At 41.5% G+C, this 12,602-nt stretch overlaps 2 protein-coding genes across 3 annotated transcripts in view; one reads left to right on the top strand and one right to left on the bottom strand.

Annotated features, from left to right (window-relative positions):
- Positions 1-5,630: 5,630 nt before the first annotated feature.
- The window catches only part of LOC116482436 (ATPase PAAT), a 45,085-nt gene continuing 38,113 nt past the window's right edge, over positions 5,631-12,602 (bottom strand). The window contains exon 6 of the mRNA XM_058435923.1: positions 5,631-5,959. Coding sequence (XP_058291906.1) covers positions 5,893-5,959 — 67 coding nt within the window. The 3' untranslated portion in view covers positions 5,631-5,892. The remainder of the gene's footprint in view (positions 5,960-12,602) is intronic.
- Positions 8,175-10,633, top strand: FAM24A (family with sequence similarity 24 member A). 2 transcript variants are annotated; one of them, XR_009212688.1, is made up of 2 exons: positions 8,175-8,307; positions 10,355-10,498. XR_009212688.1 is itself a non-coding variant. In XM_032175948.2 (2 exons), exons 1-2 carry the CDS (start codon positions 9,242-9,244, stop codon positions 10,545-10,547), a joined length of 309 nt encoding a protein of 102 aa, XP_032031839.1. In that variant the 5' UTR covers positions 9,239-9,241; the 3' UTR covers positions 10,548-10,633. The 2 variants fall into 2 exon arrangements, 1 of the variants encoding a protein (XP_032031839.1); XM_032175948.2 differs by lacking the exon at positions 8,175-8,307 and adding an exon at positions 9,239-9,357 and having other exon boundaries at positions 10,355-10,633.

Genomic DNA, 12,602 nt, shown 5'->3' with positions numbered 1-12,602 from the left:
GCAAAAGCATCAGGTAACCTATAAAAGAAAACCCATTAACAGCAGATTTCTCCGCAGAAACCCTGCAAGGGATTGGGGTTCTACCTTTAGCCTCCTTAAACAAGACAACTATCAGCAAAGAATTTTGTATCCAGCAAAACTAAGCTTCATAAATGAGGGAAAGATAAGGTCTTTTTCAGACAAACAAATGCTGAGAGAATTTGCCACTGCCAAGCCAGCACTACAAAAACTGCTAAAAGGAGTTCTAAATCTTGAAACAAAACCTCGAAATGCACCAAAATAGAACTTCCTTAAAGCATAAAATCTCACAGGGCCTATAAAGCAATTACACAGTGAAAAAAAGGTATTCAGGTAACAACTAGCAATGATGAATAGACTATTACCTCACATCTCAATACTAATGTTGAATGTAAATGGCCTAAATGTTCCATGTAAAAGATACAGAATGGCAGAATGGATGAAAATTCATCAACCAAGTATCTTCTGTCTTCAGGAGACTCACCTAACACATAAGGACTCACATAACCTTGAGGTAAAGGGGTGGAAAAAGATGTTCCATGCAAGTGGACACCAAAAGTAAGCCAGAGTAGCTATTCTTACATCAGACAAAACAGACTTTAAAGCAACAACAGTTATAAAAGACAAAGAGGGACATTATATAATAAAAGGATTAGTCCAACAGGTAAATATCACAATCCTAAATATATATGTGCCTAACACTGGAGGTCCCAAACTTACAAAACGATTACTACTAGACCTAAAAAATGAGATAGACAGCAACACAATAATAGTAGAGGATTTCAATACCCTACTGACAGCACTAAACAGGTCATCAAGACAGAAAGTCAACAAAGAAACAATGGACTTAAACTATACCCTAGAACAAATGGACTTAACAGCTATTTACAGAACATTCTACCCAACAACTTCAGAATATACATTCTGTTCATCAGCACAGGGAACATTCTCCAAGATAGACCATATAATAGGCCACAAAACAAGCCTCAATAAATTTAAGTAAATCGAAATTATGTCAAGTACTCTTTCAGACCACAGTGGAATAAAGTTGGAAATCAACTCCAAAAGGAATCCACAAAACCATGCAAATACATAGAAATTAAATAATCTGCTCCTGAACAATCTTTGGGTCAACAGTGAAATCAGGATGGAAATTTAAAAATGCTTTGATCTGAATGATAATGGTGACACAACCTATCAACACTTCTGGGGTTGCAAAAGCAGTGCTAAGAGGAAAGTTCATAGCATTAAATGCCTACATCAAAAAGTCTGAAAGAGCACAAATAGACAATCTAAGGTCACACCTCAAGAACTAGAGAAACAAGAACAAATCAAACCCAAATCCAGCAGAAGAAAACAAATAACAAAGATCAGAGCAGAATTAAATGAAATTGAAACAAACAAAAAACAATAAAAAAGATAAGTGAAACAAAAAGTTGGTTCTTTGAAAACATAAACAAAATTGATAGATCATTAGCTAGATTGCCAAGAAAAGAAGAGAGAAGACCGAAGTAAGCTCAAATAGAAACAAAACGGGATATTACAACAAATACCACAGAAATACAAAAGAGCATTCAAGGCTACTATAAACACCTTCATGTGCACGAACTAGAAAACCTAGTGAGGATGGATAAATTCCTAGAAATATACAACCCTCCTAGATTAAACCAGGAAGAAATAGAAACTCTGAGCAGACCAATAGCAAGTGGTGAGATTGAAATTTTAACTTAAAAATTGCCAACAGAAAAAGGTCCAGGAACAGATGGATTCAGAGCTGAATTCTATCAGGCATTCAATGAAGAATTGGTACCAATCTTATTGAAACTATTGTAAAAGGTAGAGAGAGAGGGAATCCTCCCTAAATCATTCTATGAAGCCAGTATCACCCTAATACCAAAACCAGGAAAGGACATAACAGTAAAAGAAAACTACAGACCAATATCCCTGATGAACATAGATGCAAAAGTATTCAACAAAATACTAGTGAACCAAATCCAACAGCATATCAAACATAATCTACCATGATCAGATGAGTTTCATACCAAGGATGCAGGGATGGTTTAACATAAAAAGTCAATAAATGTGATACACCACATAAACAGAATTAAAAACAAAATGTAAAATCAAGGTAAATGGCCTAAATGCACCACTTAAAAGATACAGAATGGCAGAATGGATAATCACTCATCAAGTCATCTGTTGCAAATCACGTGATCATCTCAATAGATGGAGAAAAAGCATTTGACAAAATCCAGCATCCCTTTATGCTTAAAATCATCAGCAAAATTGGCATAAAAGGGAAACACCTTAAGGTAATAAAAGCCATCTATGACAAACCCACAGCCAACATTATACTGAACGGGGAAAAGTTGAAAGTATTCCCTTTGAGAACTGGAACAAGACAAGGATGCCTACTTTCACCACTTTTATTCAACATACTACTGGAAGTCCTAGTCAGAGCAAACAGACAAGAGAAATAAATCAAGGGCATACTAATCAGTAAAGAGGAAGTCAAACTGTTGTTGTTTGCTGATGATATGATTGCATACCTAGAAAACCCTAAAGATTGATCCAAAAAGCTCCTATATCTGATAAATGAATTAATAAAGTTTCAGGATACAAAATCAATGTACACAAATTAGTGACACTGCTATACACCAACAGCGGCCAAGCCAAAAATGAAATCAAGAACTCAACACCTTTTACAGTAGCTGGAAGTATATATGTATACACACACACACACACACACACACACACACACACACACACACACTTAGGAATATACATGACCAAGAAAGTGAAAGACCTCTACAAGGAAAACTACAAAACACTGCTGAAAGAAATAATAAACAACATAAACAAATGGAAACCCACTCCATGCTCATAGACGGGTAGAATCAATATTGTGAAAATGACCATACTGCCAAAAGCAGTCTACAAATTTAACGCAATTCTTATCAAAATACCACCACCATTCTTCACAGAATTAGCAAGGACAATCCTAAAATTAATAAGGAACCAAAAAAAGAGCCCACATAGCCAAAGCAAGACTAAGCAAAAAGAACAAATCTGGAGGCATCACATTACCCAACTTCAAACTTCTATAAAGCCATAGTCACCAAAATGTGGTACTGGTATAAAATGATACTGGTATAAAAATAGGCACATAAACCAATGGAACAGAATAGAGAACCCAGAAATAAAGCCAAATACTTATAGCCAACTCATCGTCAACAAAGCAAACAAAAATTTCAAGTAGGGAAAGGACACCCTATTAACAAATGATGCTGGGTTCATTGGCAAGCCACATGTAGAAGACTGAGACTGAATTCTTATCTCTCACTCTATACAAAAATCAACTAATCAACTCAAGATGGGTCAAAAACTTTAAGATTTGAAACCATAAAAATTCTAGAAGATAATATCGGAAAAACCCTTCTAGACATTGGCTTAGGCAAAGACTTCAAGACCAAGAACCCAAAAGCAAATGTAACAAAAACAAAGATAAATGGAATGGGACTTAAACTAAAAAGTCGCTGCACAGCAAAAGAAATTATCAGCAGAGTAAACACGCAACCCACAGCGTGGGAAAAAGTATTTGCAAACTATGCATCCATCAAAGCACTAATATCCAGAATCTACAAGGAACTGAAACAAAAGAAAAAAAAAAAAACATAATCCCATCAAAAAGTGGGCTAAGGACATGAACAGACAATTCTCAAAAGAAGATACACAAATGGCCAACAAACATATGAAAAAATGCTTAACATCACTAATTATCAGGGAAATGGAAATCAAAATCACAATGTGATAACACCTTACTTCTACAAGAATGACCATAATGAAAAAATTGAAAAATAATAGATGTTGGCGTGGATGTGGTGAAAAGGGGAATGCTTCTACCCTGCTGGTGGGATGGAAAACAGTGTAGAGATTCCTTAAATAATGAAAAGCAGATCCACCATTTTATCCAGCAATCCCACTACTAGGTATCTACCCAGAGGAAAAGAACTCATTATATGAAAAAGACACTTGCACATGCATGTTTACAGTACCCAATTCACAATTGCAAAAACATGGAACCAGCCCAAATGCCCTTCAGTCAACGAGTGGATAAAGAAAATGTGGTTTATTCATACTGCTCACCCATAAAAAGGAATGAAATAATGGCATTGGCAGCAACCTGGATGGAGTTGGAGACCATAATTCTTAGCGAAGTAACGCAGGAATGGAAAACCAAACATCTTATATTCTCACTTACAAGTGGGAGCTAAGCCATGAGGGCACCAAGGCATAAGAATGATACAATGGAGTTTGGGGACCCAGGGAGAAGGGTGGGAGGGAGATGAGGGATAAAAGACTACACATTGTGTACAGTGTATACTGCTTGGGTGATGGCTGCACCAAAATCTCAGAAATCACCACTAAAGAACTTACCCATGTAACCAAACACCACCTGTTTCCCAAAAACCTATTGAAAAAAATTAAAATACTTTGTTAATAAAAAGATAAACCATGTGATGAAGAACGTTGAGAAATTATTAAAAAAATAAACGTTAAAGGAAAAAAAACAGACTGGAGCTCTCCTCGTGAACCCACTTGAAGAAGTTATTGGTCATAATGGAATGTAGGTGCTGTGAATGCAGAACCCTGTACATGTAGCCTCTGACCAACTGCCTGACAGCCTTAAATTTCAGAAACGAGGCCAGAGATGCCCAGCACGCACTCCCCAGACAGTCTTCTTTGTCAGAATCACCTGGGGGACTTGTTAGACATGAAGGTTCCACAGTCCTAACCCAGATCTAAGGAATCAGAGCAGAATGAGGTGTGGTCACTGAAGAACCATTGCAGGAGATTCCAGGGCTATTATTAAACAGGCTGAACATGGAGTCCCTGTTTTCAGCTCTGTGATGGTTAATATTGAGTGTCAACTTGATTGGATTAAAGGATGGAAAATATTGTTCCCGGGCATGTCTGTGAGGGTGTTTCCAAAAGAGATTAACATTTGAGTCAGTGGACTGGGAGAAGCAGACCTACCCTCAATCTGGGTGTGCACCATGTAATCAGCTGCCATAGCATCCAGAATAAAAGCAGGCAGAGGAACCTGGAAGGACTAGACTGGCTGAGTCTTCCAGCCTACATCTTTTTCCTGTGTGGGATGCTTTCTGCCTTCCAACATCATACTCCAAGTTCTTCAGCTTTTGAACCCTTGGACCTTCCATACAGACTGAAGTCTGAAGTCTGCACTATTGGCTTCCCTACATTTGAGATTTTGGGACTCGGACTGGCTTCCTGGCTCCTCACCTTGTAGATCGCTTATTGTGGGACTTCACCTTGTGAGTGTGTGAGTCAGTTCTCCTAATGAACTCCCCTTTATGTATTCATCTATCCTATTAGTTCTGTCCTGTTAGAGAACCCTGACCAACACAGGCTCTAACACAGTACCCCTCAACCTGTGCCTCTGCCTCCCCTGGGAGATGCTTAGAAAGGCAAGTTCATGGGCTCTCCCCACCAAACCAATGAATAGGATCTCTATGGTTAGGCCCAGAATCTGTGATTTAACAAGCTCTCTAGATGATTCTTATGCACACATAAGTTAGAGAAACGCTGCTTCAATAAATGGATAAGTCTCAGAAGAAGTAGACTGAAGATTCCAAAAACTCAGAGTAGGTGTCTGCGCAACCTGTGCGTTCAGGAGATGCTCCTGAAAGTTGCTGTTTAAATGAGAACTGTGGGATCCAGAAGAGAAGTAGTAAAGCTCTTTGACTTGTTGAGGAGTCAGAAATCTTGAAACCTGATGAAACCAAGTGATGATTCCAATTGAACAGTCATTTGTAGACTTCTTCTAGCAGAGACCCATTGGTAAAGATTCCCTCAAAATCTTGTCCTCACTTTCACACCTTCTGCCTGGATCCAGCCTGTGGGCAGAACACACCTGTGGCTGGAGAAGAGCCACAGCAGAAGAGTTAATTACTCACATTGGCATCACAATTTTCCAAACTGTGACACATGTGTCCTTGTAGAAACCTCTGAGACACTAACAGCTGCCACTGCCATCACTGTCAAACCTCACACCATTCATTATCCCTTCACTTCAGAAAAGAAGCAGCAGGCTCAGGGAGGTGAACTGCTTTATTAGTCTTGGTATCAACAGATGGTGAGGATGGGCTTGAAATCCAGGACCCCTTTCCTTCTCCCTATTTCCATCTCTCCTGTTCCCCATGCCCATGTGGGTTTTGGTGTAGAACCTTCTTATTTAGAATTGATTCTCTTTCACATTTGCAATCTATGGAAAGGTGAAGCAACTCTTCCTCCATGGTTGCCTCTCAAGGTAAAGCAAATGTTAGCATCTTCCCAGTTGTCCCTTCCTTTTCCCATGTCCCTACTTCCTCATACTGAAAGACAGTCCCATGCCTTCATCAAGCAAGGAAGCCTAGGATTTTAGTTTTCTGCCCATTCTGACATCATCTCTCCAAATACCCTCAGAAGATACATGCTCAAGATGGCTTACAGGAAAAAAACAGTAGGTAAAGAAACCTGAATTCTCCTCCCACCTTAGTCACTTACTTGTTAGGTAACTTTGGATAAATTATTTGACCTTACTTGACCTCAGTTTTCTCTTCTGTAACCACTGGTCTATGTTTAAAAGCACATCCTCCCCAGCCAGGTTGCATGCGTTTCTTCCTAAAATCCCAATCAACATCTTCCAAGTATGTTCCATAACAGGCAGAAAAAAAAATCTAAGCTTATACTAGAGCTCGAAGCCCTGCATGTTCATATCCTTGGCCAATTTTTTTGAAGTCCTCTCCTGCCATCTTCGCTTTTATGCCTCTCCAGTCAAATGGCCTTTTTCTTGTTCCTTGACCACACCAAACTTATTCCATGCTCAGGACATCAATTCATTGTCTCTTCTCATTTGGGCGTGACTTTTCTGGTTATTGGTATTAAGGGCGATTTTTCATTGAATCATGGACATTTTGACTCTATGCTAGGAGACTCTAGGTCCTATTTAAATATTTTATTTTATTAGTTAGTCACTGACTAGGTTTAGCATGCAGATCCTGGCTTACTTTTGTGGGATTAGATTCCAATGACAATTTAATTTTCAGAGGTTTTGTGGTGGTATTTTGGTCTACTTCATTTATCTGGTGTCACTGGGGCTTCTGGGTCCCTGAAAGTGCTGCCTGAGGGACAGAAGGAGGGTCCCCAAGCTGGAGCCACCTGGAGTCCAGGGGGGTCTCTAGCACATGAGAACAGAGTGCTTCCTGGGCTAGGTCACTGAATGTGGTCAGATCCCCTGTAGGGTCTGAGGAGGGGAGTCTCAGGACTAGCAAGGAAGATGAGCACTTCCCCTGCAGGCTTATTGCCAATGGGGTTCACAATCCACCCAACGTGCCACTGCTGCTGGGAAGCCTGGGTTGTCAGCAGGACTCACATTAAATCTGGGAATGGAATAAGCTAGATTGAGCATTGGAAAACACCAGGCCTGTCCAACTCCCCTGTTCTGCTACTGTGGAGCTTACCCAGGCCTGGGGTCCCTAGTAGTGTGCTTTCTTCTTTCCAATTTCAGAGTTCTCCTTTGTTTGATTCGTGTTATTTCCAGGAATAATAGTTATGCTTAGCAGGGAGAAACATGTCTACGCAATCTTCCTTGAACCTGGTGTCTCTTCATTTAATTTTACTACACTGGCTGGATATAAGTACCTTAAAATCATACAAACCTGACTAGAACAGATATCCTCTTCAACTTTCATTTTTGTACTTTTTTTAACTATAAAGCATTAAAATCTTCCCATGTCAATGGAAGTGTGCTTGAATCCTAGTAAACGGCTCCATATTATTTCATTGTGCAACTAAAATCTAAAGTCTAACCAGTCTTCTATAATTGAACTTTTAAATGTAAGATTATTTTACCCTTCCCACATTTCTTTTTCTTTTATTTGTTAAATTGAAATCTCAAACTTCATTTTGATTAGCAGTCAAACTCCAAAAATTAATGGAAGGGAAATAAGACCTGAAAAGGTAAAAGACTTAGAATTAAGTGATTCAGAATAGTATTTATGTTTCACAAGAGCAAAAATATAACCATGGAATAGAATTCAGAACTCCGTGAAAGAGATCTGGTGTCCAGAGAGCTGATGTCACACAGCCTGTGGCATGAATGTCAGAGTAGGCCCATTCTACCAGCTCTGGCTGAGCCTGAACTTCCAAAAGTGAGCTGAGCTGTTCAACCTTGGATCTTAATTACTCCTAGCAGGGATAATTAGGTCCCTCTTTCTCAGATTACAGGTTTGAGAAGTTCCAAATATCCCATGCCCTAAAGTTTTTTTTCCCTTAATTTTATTGTTACAATTGGCCTTCATCTAGCTCTGGATGGTTGAACTGTAGTGAGTATGCTTAGCTATCAGATTGGTTATTCTTCTCTCCTGGCTCACTGTTCCCCAATTTCAGAGTGTTCGATTAAGCAAATTACTTATTCCAAACAAATTGGGTTTCCTGGGAGAATTTAGTATTTACTAGAAAAAATGGCAGAGGTAGGCCTATGGTCTACTAGGAAGATAGAATGAGGGACAGGGGCTCCTGGATAAGCTGGCTGATGGTCTCTGCAGACCATGTCCCATTTCTGAGCCCTGGCAAGGGTTTGGCTGGAAGTGTCAGGAATCTCCTTAAACCCTGAGATAACCCAGTTGTCAGTGGGAAAATTGAAAACTGTTTTTCCCAAAATACTTATCACTTACAAAATAGATTTTCATATTCTCAGTATTGTTGGACAATACTTTTTAAACTAATTCTCTTAGTTTCATAAAATAATTTTAAACTTAATGTACAGTGAGGGGTGACTTCTGACCCTCTGAGTGAACATATTTCAGGGCCCAGGTGATGGGGAGTGAAGCCATCAGCTCCAAGGCAGGCCTGTGGTCATTTCCAGCTGCACATCATGCCTGTGAGAGGGAAAGATTCTTCCCACTGTCTGCCATTATGATTTCCTTCCCTCTGGAGTTTGCATTTAAGTCCATTTTTATCCATAAATAAACCCTTTTGTCTACCCCTGGACCAGCTTAGGATCCTAGGCCTCTCTGGAAAGATTTGCTTGCAGTTTACATGCATAAAGATCTGTGTTTGCGGTTCACTCTTCCTCTACTAAAGGAAGGTTGCTTAGTGGCTGTGTGAGGAGGAAGGCCACGTTCTGCTTCCCTGCACTTTCTCCCTAGGCGTGGCAAAGATGTTTGATCTCAGGACGAAGATCATGATCGGCATTGGAAGCAGCTTACTGGTTGCTGTGATGGTGCTCCTAAGTGTTGTGTTCTGTCTTTACTTCAAAGTAGCTAAGGCACTAAAGTGAGTCACGTGGGGGAAGATGAATCACACCTCCTCAAATGGGATACCTGAACTCCCTATTTGAGCAAGGTCATTCCTTGCTGCTGTGGCCATACCCCTGAGTGTGTGAGGTCAAGAAGAACAAGCAGTTTTGAAAAGGCAGAAATGGCAGCTGAATGTAAAATCCTTTTCCCTTCTGCCTGGGGTTTGTAGAATGTCCTCAGTTTAAGGCTGTGAGTGTCAGTGGTGCTTGGCTGTCACTGGACCTCAATGAGTTTACCATCAGGTGTTTAATTCAGCACCTTGGCCAAGCCTCCCTTTGTTCAGCACCTTGGCCAGTGCCTCCCTCTGTTCAGCACCTTGGCCAGTACCTCCCTGGGCACTGTAGGCTGAAGACTCTGTAGGGGAGACTGCATGAATGAGCCTCTGCCTTGTGCTCATGCGGAGGATGGGCTGGATTGATCTCCTCTTGCCTGAGTTGGGAGCTCTGAGAGTGTTCCTTCATTTATTTCTGGTGGCCTTGAGGACAAAGAGGTGGGTCTTTAGGACTCTGGGACAGCTGACGTGTGAATATCCTGGGAGACAGCAGAAAAGGGAATGTAGGTTGAACAAAAGACAATTGCAGTTTGGGGAGAAGATCTTCAAGTACCAGAGAGGTTGGTTGTCAGACACAGTCCATTCTAAGGAGTTCACAGAGACACATCCCGGAGCCTGGAGCACAGCTGAATGCAGCACCTTCCCATCATTCCTGCATCTCAGGAGCCTGCAGTGACCAGCTGGGTGATTGCTTGCAATTCACTTACCCTTACTTTTGTAACCTGAGTTTATATTTATAGCAATCGTAGGAGAGGAAGGGATTCAAGAGGAATTTGAGACAGGGGAGAGAGCCTTAATGTAGGGCTGGTGTTCATGTTTGATTGGCTTCAGCACTAAAGTTCCCCGATACCCCCAACAATTCTAACAAGTGAACTGAGAAGAAAAATTCTAAGCCTGAGCTTTGTGTGTGTCTTTTCTTAAGAGCTGCAAAGGACCCTGATGCTGTGGCTGTAAAAAATCACAACCCAGACAAGGTGTGTTGGGCCAAGAACAGCCAGGCCAAAGCCACCACCATGGAGTCTTGTCCATCTCTCCAGTGCTGTGAAGGATGTAGAATGCACGCCAGTTTTGATTCCCTGCCACCTTGCTGTTGTGAGGTAAATGAAGGCCTCTGACTTGGGAAAGCTGGGCACAAAAATCTTCATGAGCAATATTTATTTCTTAATAGAACGTTTTATTATTCAAGTCAAGTTCTAGAGTGTTTACATGCTATTATATAATGTACAGTGTTATTTTCTGTACTTTCGAATAAATGTGCAATATTGGAAATAATCCTCTGCCTCCAGTATTTTTGTTAGTTATAAACATTGCTTATTTAAATATGTGTATTACCTACTTTGGGATTTGGGGTCACTAGCTGGTAATATTACATTGTGGTAAAAGAAAGTTAGAAAATGAAAGTGTCCAGCACATCTCCCACCCTACAAGGAAAATGCACATTGATATTAGGACATTTCCAATGTCAGTCCCAGCTGATCTCACCCAGCTGGAGTAGCTCGTTTGGCTCTCCTGAGAGCTGTGGTCGCTGACACCTAGTTCCTCCACCATGGATAATGGTTCATTCATCTAAGACAGTGAGAGGAGCCAGGCAGGACCTCCCTTGCATTAAAGTCGTCTGATCTGTGTAAAAGAAGTCCTGAGCTCAGTAGCCTCAAGGGGCACATTTGGAAAACCAGATTTCTTCTGCTGCCACCCCCAGATCGTCAGAGCAGATGCCTCCTTTGTGGATCACGGTAACACTGGTGTGTGTTGATCCAGCTATCAGCATCTTCAACTATAATAGGGACTTCCACCAAAGCCCAGACTTTCTGAACCACGGTGAGAAAGCAAAGAAACTTTATCTGAGGATAGCAGGAAAACATGAGGAATGTGAGCCTCCTTTAATTATCATTCCCAGAGAGGAACTGAAATGAAACAGCAGTCATGTCTCACTGCCCCCTTGAGCTAAATAATTACCTCCTGAAGCCACTTGCTATATGGGCTCTGGACTAACTGATGCCAAGAAGCCATAAAAATCCATACGCTGGACACCAAAACTCATACCCCATAATCCAACCCTGTAGAACAAATCACTAACCAATGTCATCTCTGTAAACCAGTGAGAATTCCTGTATTAGCCACTCCTGATCACCTTTGCCTTTTTTTTTCGGAGACACAGTCTTGCTCTGTCCCCCAGGCTGGAGTGCAGTGGCGTGACCTTGGCTCACAGCAACCTCCACCTCCTGGGTTCAAGCTATTCTCCTGCCTCAGCCTCCTGAGTAGCTGGGGTTATAGGCATGCACCACCATGCCCGGCTAAATTCTGTATTTTTAGTAGAGACAGGGTTTCACCATGTTGGCCAGGCTGGTCTCAGACTCCTGACCTCAAATGATCCACCCACCTCAGCCTCCCAAAGTGCTGGGATTACAGGCATGAACCACCATGCCTGCCCCCTTTGCCTTTAAGAACCTACTAGTAACAGGCCAAGCAGAGCACTTCCCAAAGCAACCTGGAAGTGTGTCCCAGCTGCAGTCCTCAACCTTGGGCCAAATAACCTCTCTATGTTAATTTTGCTTCAGTTTCTTTCCTTAGGTCAAGGACAGCAACAGGTAGCAGGAAGCACCCCCTCGCTTCTTCTGCTCCCAGTTGCCTTCTGTTCCAGCTCCTTCCCCTGAGCCTCCTGGAACTGCTTTCAAGCACGAGAAAGGCATAACCGCCATGTACACTCCTCTCATGAACTAAACCCTTGCTTGTGAACATCACGTGTAGACGATATAAAGAATTATTCTAGCCTGGGTAACATAGTGAGGCCCCGTCTCTACCAAAAATAAAAATAAAAAAATTAGCTGGATGTGGTGTCCCACACCTGCAGTCCCAGCTCCGCGGGCATTGAGGTGGATAATCTGAGCCCTGGGGTGGAGGCTTCAGTGAGCCGTGGTCGCACCACTGCACTCCAGTCTGAGTAACAGAGTAAGACTCTGTCTCCAAAAAAAATAAAAAATAAAAAATAATAATTATTAACTAGTAACAGTTGGTTACCTACTAAAGGGGTAAACAGGAAAACAGGAATAGCAAATGAAAGAAACAGCTGTGGCTTCCAGGTGATGGGTGAACAAGGGTGGAACAAAGCATCTGGGGGGCTGCCTGCTGGCTGAACTCCAGGGACCTGGGCAGAGTGTGTGGGAGTCTTG

This window comes from Hylobates moloch, unplaced genomic scaffold, assembly GCF_009828535.3.
Source record: "Hylobates moloch isolate HMO894 unplaced genomic scaffold, HMol_V3 SCAFFOLD_3, whole genome shotgun sequence".
NCBI classification, from domain to species: Eukaryota; Metazoa; Chordata; class Mammalia; order Primates; family Hylobatidae; genus Hylobates; species Hylobates moloch.
This window is presented reverse-complemented; position numbering and strand designations above follow the sequence as displayed.